Source organism: Lactuca saligna, chromosome 4, assembly GCF_052625555.1.
Source record: "Lactuca saligna cultivar CGN05327 chromosome 4, ASM5262555v1, whole genome shotgun sequence".
In the NCBI taxonomy this organism is placed as follows: domain Eukaryota; kingdom Viridiplantae; phylum Streptophyta; class Magnoliopsida; order Asterales; family Asteraceae; genus Lactuca; species Lactuca saligna.
Genome location: NC_136420.1, coordinates 109,143,701 through 109,154,959, shown reverse-complemented (window position 1 = coordinate 109,154,959; position 11,259 = coordinate 109,143,701). Strand labels below are relative to the sequence as shown.

Genomic DNA, 11,259 nt, shown 5'->3' with positions numbered 1-11,259 from the left:
TAACATATAAATCCGGCGTTTTTTTTACATAATGTGAATAATTAAAATCAATCTAAGATAATATATTGTTCTAAGTACTGTAAAGATAAAAAATAGAATTTAAATGTTCGTATTTTCTAAACAAACTCAAACCTTTGTTATACACTATTTCCAAGGACAATAAATTTGGGTTCCATTTTTTTCTCTAGTACGACTACCGACACATCCCATTAAAATCTTAACACTGTAGCATGTCCTTTTATTTGAAAAAAAAATGTCACGAATAAACATAAACATATATTACTCAAGAAAAGTATTTTAGAACAAACAATTAATTATTTTAGGAAATTAGTTATCATTACTTTCATGTAACATTACATGCGTATTTCACCTCCAAATACTTACGTTATACCTGGATTCATGTGACCCGAGTATTTCGAGGTAAAAATAGTAAAATCCAATCACGAGAGTGCTAAGGTTAAGATTTTAATGGAATGAAATCTTCTCTACATACTCAAAACTATTATTTACACTTATTCTTTTTATTTTATATTTTATTCTTACTTTTCTTTTCTAACCTGAATTCACGTAACAAAAGTCGGCCTAACTTAACGTTGCATAACGAGATCCAGTGTTACAGAGACGCACCTTTATATTTATTTCTCACATGTCCCATGTTATAAATTTTGTACTAACCAAAGCAAAGTAAAATTAATCTATTTATCTCGTGACCCTTACGCAATGTACTTCTCGAAATTCACACCCATTTATGTCACTCATAACTCAAAACTACTTACTTATCATATAATTATTTCCTATTTTGCATTTAATAAATTATCATGGAATCTAAATTTCAAAACACATTCATCTCATTCTCAACTGCTCTATATATATTTTTTTGACAGCTGGTTTAATTATTATTATTATCATGAGTAAAATATATATAAAAAGAATAAAAGAAGAGAGATAAACACCTTTCACCCTTCTTCTTAACGTGGCTAACCCCCCTCCCCCATGTGACACCACTCACACTCACCCCTTCCTTTCTTCTTTCTCCTTTTATAAATAATCTCCTCTGACTTCCACCTAAACCCCACAACTCCCTCCACGTCTTTCCCTCTATCTTTCACTTTCTCTCTCAGTGTTTGATTCCGGGAAGTCTTCGCGATGTCTGTGCCGGCGACCACCGTGGTACCACCGTTGACTGATGAACTCGACATCGTCATTCCGACGATCAGGAACCTCGACTTTCTGGAACAGTGGAGATCCTTCTTCCAGCCTTACCATTTGATCATCGTTCAAGACGGAGATCCGACCAAAAAAATCCACGTTCCTGAAGGCTTTGATTACGAGCTCTACAACCGAAACGACATCAATCGGATCTTAGGTCCGAAAGCCAGTTGCATTTCCTTCAAGGATTCCGCTTGTCGCTGCTTCGGATTTCTCGTCTCCAAGAAGAAATACATCTTCACCATTGACGACGACTGCTTCGTAAGATCCAACTCTCAACTCTCTAACTCTCAACTCTCAATCTAACACTAATTCAATTATGTATAAAATACTCTGACACGTGTATGTTGATTGATTGATGAAGGTTGCGAAGGATCCATCGGGGCAAGAGATCAACGCATTAGCACAGCACATTCACAACCTGTTATCGCCATCAACGCCGTTCTTCTTCAACACATTGTACGATCCATACAGAGAAGGTGCAGATTTCGTGAGGGGATACCCGTTCAGTTTACGTGAAGGCGTAACCACCGCGATCTCCCATGGACTCTGGCTCAACATCCCCGACTACGACGCGCCAACACAGCTCGTGAAGCCACGCGAGCGTAACACAAGGTACGTCGACGCTGTGTTAACCATCCCTAAAGGAACTCTGTTCCCGATGTGCGGAATGAACCTAGGGTTCCACCGGGAACTCATCGGACCGGCGATGTACTTCGGACTCATGGGCGATGGTCAGCCGATTGGGAGGTACGACGATATGTGGGCGGGGTGGTGTGCGAAGGTGATTTGTGATCATTTAGGGCTCGGAGTGAAAACTGGATTACCTTATATCTGGCATAGTAAAGCGAGTAATCCTTTTGTTAACTTGAAGAAGGAATACAAGGGGATTTATTGGCAAGAAGAGATTATTCCGTTTTTTCAATCTGTTGTTTTGCCTAAAGAGTGTACAACTCCACAGAAATGTTATTTGGAGCTTTCGAAGCTTGTGAAGGAGAAGCTTTCACCTGTTGATCCTTACTTTGAGAAGCTTGCAGGAGAAATGGTGACATGGATTGAAGCTTGGAATGAGCTTAATCCATCCACTGATGCAACACCAACAACAACAACAGATGCAGTTCCTAAAAAGAAGTAATCTTTTCCGTTGCTAATGAATCATCGATCTATTTTTAGTTATTATTATTATTGTGGGAATAATGTTTCGTTAGAAACTGTTTGGTTGACGGGATTTGTTAAGCTATTGAGGTCTAATTTATACTTTTTTTTTTTTTTTTTGTAATTTTCGATGTTATAAAGCAATCTATTTGGAGTAATTTAATGAGATACAAGAGTCTTTTCCTAGATTAAATGCAGCATTCAATTCGTTAATAAGTAGAATCTACCTGACAAGAAAGTAAAAGTTCAAGGGGTAGAAGTAGAAATATCCTCTATAACGCCTTTTCCGTCAACCGCGTCAAAAAAGAAGAAATTCTTTAAAGGATCGCCTTTTCCTGATATTGCTTTGATTACTTCCTGTTGATTTAAATTCAAATGAGTAAAAAATAGTAAAAAGTTATATTTAAATTTTAAATTAAATTATAATTAGATTTAGATTTAATCAATTTTACCTGACCAAGGATTCCCCCAAGTACAGCAGAAACAGGAGGAAATTCTTTAGTCGACACGACCAATCTTTCTAGAAGAGTGTCTGGAATCTGGGATTCATTTAGCGACTGTAATAAAATTTAAAAAGTTATAATTTTATTTAAATAAATAAACAAATAATTAGATTAGCGTATATTATCTCTATACATGTGCAAGGCAAAGTTCATTTCTGAGTTTTAAGACGTTTGCCATGTCAGCAATTGAAGTTTCACCAGGTTTGCGCTTTTCCACCTCTTCAAACCTTTCTACCACTGTAAAAAAATAAAAAAATAAAAAGTTAAATTTAATTAAGAAATTGATTAAAAAATAAATTAAAGGATTAAGATTGTGTTAAAGGTGTACCTCTCATAGCAAAGTAAAGCTTTGACATACGCTTTGGAAGAGATCTCCATGGTATTGCAATGGCTTCCTGTAAAATAAATAATCATACACGAATTTTTATTTATTTTTATATATTTGATAAAAGTAAAATTTGTAAAAGTTGATTTGAGGATTCAAGTGAAACGCAAATATAGAAAATAAAACAAGCTTTGTTGTGTATAAAAGCAAAAGGGCATGTTTGTCTATAAGTGGATAGTAGGTACTTAAATGATACAAACATAAAACAATATTTTCTTTAACTGGTTGACTATTTATTTATTTATTTTGTTTGGATTGTTGACAATTGCCAAATCTTTGATTATTTAAATATAATTCTAACAAAATCGTATTTTAAAATTAAGTGATACCTCAAATGATGGATACTGCAACTGGCATTCAATTGTCTCATCAATCTTTTTCTACAAAAGAAAAAAAAAAAAATTCAAAACATTAATCAAACAAGATAATTTTTTGAATTTAATTTACGATTTGAGTTTTTATCAAGTAATAAGAAGTTAAAGGATCAAAATTATCACCTTGGCGTAACAATACTTCTGCAAATCAACAAATATTTCACCACAAGAATCTCTACAATCAACACTGTAGAACGCAACTCGTTTTGATAACTTCCTACATTTTTCATTCACTGATTTCTGTAGAATCAAGGAATAAGAAAAATATTAGTTTTATATGGATTTGAATAAGATAGAATTAAATTAAATCATTAATATGAAAGAGAATAATATACTTTGGCTGCAAGTAAGCAGCAATTGATAACCACAACATCAAACTTCTCAAAGAAATCTACACCAAAGCTTGACAAATCTCCTGTAGAAAAAAATATCATTATATGGTATTAGTAACAAGTAAGAATCGACTTAAACAGGATTATAAATTTCAGATTAAAGGATTGGATCATCTTCTCTAAAAGGATACCTTTTTCTACAGAAACATGAACCATAGGATTGAAATCTTTCAGTGAGTCACAGCAAAGCTCTGCGAGAGAACCTCCACCACCCATGTTTTCATCAAAAGGAATCAGAAAGTTAGCAGCTAGTGCTTCTGCTGTGACTGGATTATCATCATTCAATGTCAAACTTCCTACACCAGCCAGAACAATGTTCTTGCAGAACTGCATTATTAAACACAGATGAATTGAAGTAGGTAACGCTGCTATAATCAATGGTGAAGTTGAATACTTGAATATATGAGAATTGAAACAGAACACCATTTGAAGAAGATTTTTCTGTGTTATATTAACATTATTTCTCATCTAAGGTTCTAACCACTTCCAATGGTTGATCTAATGTTAGATTATGAAAGTAGAGTATCGGAGAAAGAGTTTGATAATATATCAGAGTATTAGGCTTCAATGCAGTTATTAACAAACGCAAAAATGGTGTTTAATTAATTACGAAATCGCTAATTATCCAGATATTGAGAAGTAATCGACTAGTTATGTGCAAACAAGAGTGTAAAAAAATTAAGGAGTTGGACGAAGCTTAACCTCTACGGCGGTGCCTTTGAGTCCACTGACGAATATATGAGATTTGCTGAGCCTGAAACGAGCCAACAAATTACAGTTCAAAAGTTGTATGAAAAATAATCATATTAGGGAATTGAAGATAGGAAAACTACAAAGGAAAGATGAATAATGATCGAGTGTGTACCTTCTTTGCGCATCAACGCCCCAAACCCTAATTTGGCGATCATACAAAGCGGTTTCCTGCTCAGTCAACTCCTCGCCGTTCATCTCCAAATTCGATCAAATAAACACTGTAAAATTCGATTAAGGAGAGACAGGTAAGACTCTGAAGCGAAGGAAGCAAGCGTCAAGCTTGGTGGAAGGTATCTATGGCGGAAATTTGCGACTTAGAAACCAGAAATCGAAAATTGACGAGTTTCAATTTTCAAATCATTGAGCTTTTGGGGCTTTAGATTAGAGAAGATCTATTAAAGCCCAATAATAAACATAGGCCCAGGCGTATTTTTATGTTTTTTTTTTTAGTAAATTACACGAATGGTCCTATGGTTTGGGTTGGGGTTATTTTTATCTTTGGTCTATAAACAGAATTTTTAATTTGTACCTCTTGTTTTTATTGTGCTTGGTCCTGATATAATACCCTTTAGTTTATTTATTGTTTATATCTTACTTTTTTAATAAATTAATTCAAATGGAACCTACATTACATCTCTCTCTCTCTCTCTCTCTCTATATATATATATATATATATATATATATATATATATATATATATATATATATATATATATATATATATATATATATATATATATATGTGCGCGCGCTATTTTTCTCCCCTCATCTTCATTGTGCTCTCTTCCTCACACTGAATGCACACAAGACACCATTAAAATGCTAGGAAAAAAAAAAAAGCAGTTGTGTATACCGTTTTCTTCCCCCGATCTTTTTCTCTTATTTTCATATCGGTTAAGAACAACAACTCTAATTCTCAAACAAAGAAATAATAATCACTATTGTCGTCATAGATCTAAGCATTTTAATTAAAATTCTCTTTATACCCATCACATTACCACCGAGATCCGATTCTCCACGATCCAAAGAGACCCTGAACAATCATCCCATTTGATGTATTCGGTTTCACTTGCAATGTCAGCGTCGAGGTGAAAAAAATTGCTACCGCCAATCCCATCCCTCTCCATATCTTCATAATCATCATCATTTTCCAGATTCCAAAAGAAAAAACAAAAATAATTTCAATATCTCTGATTTCGAAACGATTTCAATATCTCGATTTAAAAATCAAAATCAAACATGAATCAACCATCGATCTATGAAACCCAAATTAAAATCAAATGTGGGGTTTATGAAATGATAATGATTTCTTAAACATACTGATTTCATAAACGATTTTTGTAGCGGTAACACCGATTTATGAGGTATCTGAAACGATTTCCAAATTAAGTTTGAAGAACCAAGGGAGTGCAAAGATGGTGGTGTGGTGGCTCCGATTCATGTCATTGATGATGTTGGAACTCCGATTCACGATATTTCTGTGATGGTCGTTGTGCACCAGTTTAATATAATGAAATGATGGTTGATCTGATCATCCAATATATGTGAGGCGTTGAAGATGGAGGATAATGAAGAGGGCAGAATACGAGCTGATGAGTAGTCGACCATATTAGAACAATCAAGAAAAAAGATATGCAAGTAATTATGTAGTTAGGACCAAATATGCAAAAATCTGAATGTAAAATTGATAAGTGTAAAATTGTCTTTTTATGTTTAGTTAGGACCAAATATGCAATAATAATAATAATAATAATAATAATAAAGTTTAAGGGATTGGAATTGTAACAAACTTAAATCTCTACGAGGGTCCAAGTTAAAAGTTCTTTTTGATGACTAAACATGCAAGTTACCCTAACTATAGATTTTTAACTTTTTTTAGAAAACATGAATTTAAAAAAATTGATTTAAAAAAATGCAATTTAAAAAAAAACAATTGATTTTTAAAAATCAGTATTTAAAAAAATAAAAATAAAAATAAATACTAGACTATTAAAAAACTATATTTTTTAACCAAAAAAATCAACGTTTTATATGCATAAATGCATATTTTTTCAAGTACATATATGTATATTTCTTATACTATAATATTCATAAGTAAATTATAAAAAACTCATTTTTATTACTAGTTTATAAATATAATAACACAAGTATTTTATTCGATACAAAATAAAATATAGAAAAAATGCTACAAAATTTCAAAGCACGTGTCTTTGTGTCAAAATTTCAAAGCACGTGTCTTGTGAATTTTACATATGAATCTTAAAAAATACAATCACATGTGAATCGTACATGATATATAAATATGTTTTTTGTAAGTGTTCTTGCATATATATATATATATATATATATATATATATATATATATATATATATATATATGTGTGTGTGTGTGTGTGTGTGTGCAAGAACACTTACAAAAAACATATTTATATATCATGTAAGATTCACATGTGATTGTATTTTTTAAGATTCATATGTAAAATTATCATGTAAGATTCACATGTGATTGTATTTTTTAAGATTCATATTTAAAATTCACAAGAAAATTAAAAAATAATAATCATAATAATTAAGAGCATTCACACAAAATGCATATATCAATATAGACATAATTCATATGTGATTCACTTATAATTTACATATAAATCACATGTAATTTATATATGATTTACATGTGAATCACGTGTGATTTATATGTGATTTACATGTGAATCATATGTGAATTACATGTAATTTACATGTTAATTACATGTAATTTACATGTTAATTACATGTGATTCATATGTAAATCACATGTAATTCATACATGATTAACTTGTGATTTACATGTGATTCATATGCGAATTGCATGTGATTAACATGTGAATTACATGTATTATCATATGTGATTTATGTATTTACATATAATTCACGTGTGATTCACATGTAATTTACATGTGAATTAGATGTAACTTATATGTGATTTCATCCATTCATCAAATTGCTCTATGATTAAATCCTTTAATTATAGCAAGAAATCAATAACTTATTAATGATCTTATTACAGCAACATAATTGGTGTCTTCATCATGGACCAACATAATTGGTTTCAGTCCTTACTCGACTTGAAATTTACTTTTATACATTTATTTATTTCTTTTATAATTAATTTATTTTTTCTTTATTATTTGGTTTTTATTATTTAGATATGAATGGACAGGATGATTGGTAGGAACAAAAGGTATGAGGATATTTAATTTCTCTTTAGATATTAATAGTCACCGGATCTTACACCAACCCTCAGTCATAACCCTTTATCCATACAAGCTCATCCTTTTTCAAAGTTGTGATGACTTCCATTATCTTCACCTTTAGTGACTTCCACCATTTTCACCAGATGGAATCCAAAAGTAAAATCTCTTGAGAACCAAATCGGATGGAATCAAATTAATCAATAAATCTTTCATCCCTAAAAAACAATTAGAAAGTGAATATACTTAATATAAATAAAACGGAAAAATAACAGTTGTACACCAAAATCAGAGATCAAGAGCATATAAAGCAATTCACAAACCGTAGATCCAACTGAATACATACATTAAATTAACCAACAACCAGGTTTTAAAAAATAAGTTTAGTTGATTTCTTAATGATGGATGTTGATATAAATATTTTGTTCAAAATAACTCGACATGCATCCAAAAAGGTAAACTAGAAAAATAAAATCCCTAAAAATTTGATTGAGAAGTGTTGTGTGTGGATTTTAATGTAAAAGGATCTATTTGATTAAAAGTGAAAAGCTATGAAATGTTAAGCATTAAGTTGGTTAATACATTATTACATGTTGAAATAATACTGGAAAGTATTATAATGATCACTAGAATTGATTCGGGCTAGTTGGATTGTGTGATATTGGTTATATTAGTATATTGAGAAATATGATTAAACCATTGGCCATGATTCTTTCTATTAATAGCAATCATAACCCTTCTTGGAAGATCATGGACCCAAATCAGCGTCCATATTAAAATATCACACCCCTTGACAAGCCAAGCAAATAAGCACCCTAGTTGTGTAGTATGACGAAATCGACCACAAAAGAATCATGTGGATTTCTTTATCTCGACGATCAATAGGAAAGGAAGGATGAGAAATTCAGCCCTAAGGTAATCGATTCGAAGTTTCTAAGGTGCTGTTTGTTTTTTAGAAACGAAAATGTCTTAAGTCTACAGACCACCTCTACAATCCTCTGTAGCAGAAAAGGTGGAACAAAAGGCTGCAACATTTAATAAAAAAGTATGTTTGTTTTTTAACGTCTGCAATAAGTTAAAGTAAGGCGCAAAGAGGTTTGAAGCGGTTGGTTTAGTGTTGCGCCACGCAGCACACGCGCAACAGTTTTTAAGTCAGAAGTCTTCAGGAAAACAAACAGCTACGAAAGGCCAAGTGTTGCACGTGTGCTGCGCAGCGCAGCGCAACAATAAATGGTCTGAAGTGGTTTCTTTTTTAAAAACAAACGGCACCTAAAAGTCTTTTGAAGCCTTAAGGATCCTCTCTTTTATATTGGTGGTGAAAACCAATACTTTCTTAATTTAAATCTAAAGATAATGTTATTTTATTCCTTAGTAAATATCCTTCTAAAATCATATATTAATTATTCCAAATAAATAGGTTACTTATTTTAGGCCTAATTAATTCCACCTAATTATTTATTAACTCTTAATAAATAATTATTCTATTAATTTATAATTATTTATTAAACTTGTAATGAATAATACATTAACAAAATTAATTTCTAATTATTTATTGGGATATTGAGTAATCTAACCCATATAAATGACCTCTGTGACAAAAATGACCATTTTTTTTGTAAAGTAACCACATTCTCCAGAACACATGGTTTCGGAGAGTTCTTCGGAATTTCGGAGTACGATTCCAAACCATGGTTCCGAAATACAATTTACTTGTTTTTAAGGGTTAGATTACTTATTTTCCATTTATAAAATGCATACCTCATTTCAAATAGGCCTTCGGAACACTAGAGTATGATTTCGGACACAGTTTCGGAAGGGTTTTTTAATATTTTTTTTATTGTTTTTTGTGTAAATGTGTTCTGTTTTTTTTTTTTTTTTTGTAGACGTTTTGTTTATATAATATCTAAAATGCAACTAGTAATCTTAAAATCAACAAAAACCAAATAAATTTATAAAAATAAGGGATTTGTTTGAAGTAATATTACACTATTCTCATCATCTTATTCCTTTTACCCCAAAATATTTCCGTCAATCGTTTACTGTATAGCATAACACATGGACCGCTTTGATCGTCTATAGAATACGACTTACCGGTGAACAACGCTTCTAGGAAGCAACACAAAAACAACACACAATCCCCTCTACTGTCAATCTGGTGTGGTACTTGTGGCGCCTTTTTGAGGGTCATGTTGAAAATCTCAAGTGAGATTGAATCACTATGTTCGGTACCCCAGAAGTTGATACTCACTAACAGTCTGTAGATGTGGGCTCGCATACCAATAAACCAATCATTGGTTTCTGAAAATTAATCGCTCTTCCAATTACTATAGTATATTTTCATTTCGAATGTCTTCAAATTCAAAGCACCCAAAGCCCAATGAGCAATTAGTATATTGATTGGGATGTAAAGCTACAAAAATGTTAGAAATAATTAAACATGAAATAACATTATAGTACATACATACTTAGGTAATGTAATCCAAACACAATTATATTGTATTATAGTCTGCCCAACCTGGGTAAATGGATCCTTTAGCCATGTCACTCCAGTCAAATGTATCAGTGTTGAAAGATGTTAGTACAACCGTCCACCGAGTGTCATCTGGTTTACGCTCTACCGGTAATGAGATCCATAACATGATGTGTTGCTAATTAAAAATATATTTAGTTAAGTAAATGATGTTAGTAGTAGCTTAGTATGTAAATGAGCAGGCCAATAATGTAATAACTTACATCACATTCCAACCACCCTCCGTGACTATCCGCATATAAGCACGTCAAAATTCAATCGTCGAAATAGCGGTCAAAAATGGTGAATGAACATGTAACACCGTAAATTTTCAAATAAAATTTTTATTTAAAAATTGCATAATTCTCAAAACACATTTCACAAAAATCTCATTTATTTAAATTACAAATCACAACTCCATAATTGTCTGATTAAGTCCAGGATCCCCGAAACATAGTTCTTTCACTGGTATGTACAATCAAGCTGGTATCTTCCCGTGATCCTAAGAAAAACCTGAAACACATAACACACAACACGGTAAGCACAAAGCTTAGTGAGTTCCCCAAAATACCATTTACAACACATTAGCCACTCGAGGCTATAATTCTGTAAGACCCTCTGGTTTATGTGTCTCAGTGGGACCAGTCCCATGGTTCGTTGGACCCTCTGGTCCAGTCTCAGTGAGGACCCTTCGGTGTCACAGCTCGTTGGACCCTACGGTCCGGTCTCGATATCACATAACATTATAT

At 32.2% G+C, this 11,259-nt stretch overlaps 2 protein-coding genes across 2 annotated transcripts; one reads left to right on the top strand and one right to left on the bottom strand.

Moving 5' to 3' along the window:
• The first annotated feature begins 1,052 nt into the window (after window positions 1-1,052).
• Window positions 1,053-2,557, top strand: LOC145042597 (UDP-arabinopyranose mutase 1-like). The gene is made up of 2 exons (XM_078991048.1): window positions 1,053-1,470; window positions 1,574-2,557. The coding sequence occupies exons 1-2, from the start codon at window positions 1,147-1,149 to the stop codon at window positions 2,342-2,344; spliced, it is 1,095 nt and encodes a 364-aa protein (XP_078847174.1). The 5' UTR covers window positions 1,053-1,146; the 3' UTR covers window positions 2,345-2,557.
• LOC145042598 (SUMO-activating enzyme subunit 1B-1-like) lies at window positions 2,498-5,118 on the bottom strand. The gene is made up of 10 exons (XM_078991049.1): window positions 4,884-5,118; window positions 4,721-4,772; window positions 4,150-4,345; window positions 3,962-4,041; window positions 3,750-3,866; window positions 3,582-3,632; window positions 3,196-3,262; window positions 3,001-3,104; window positions 2,817-2,921; window positions 2,498-2,721 (listed from the first exon to the last, which is right to left on the bottom strand). Exons 1-10 carry the CDS (start codon window positions 4,964-4,966, stop codon window positions 2,611-2,613), a joined length of 966 nt encoding a protein of 321 aa, XP_078847175.1. The 5' UTR covers window positions 4,967-5,118; the 3' UTR covers window positions 2,498-2,610.
• Window positions 5,119-11,259: the final 6,141 nt, after the last annotated feature.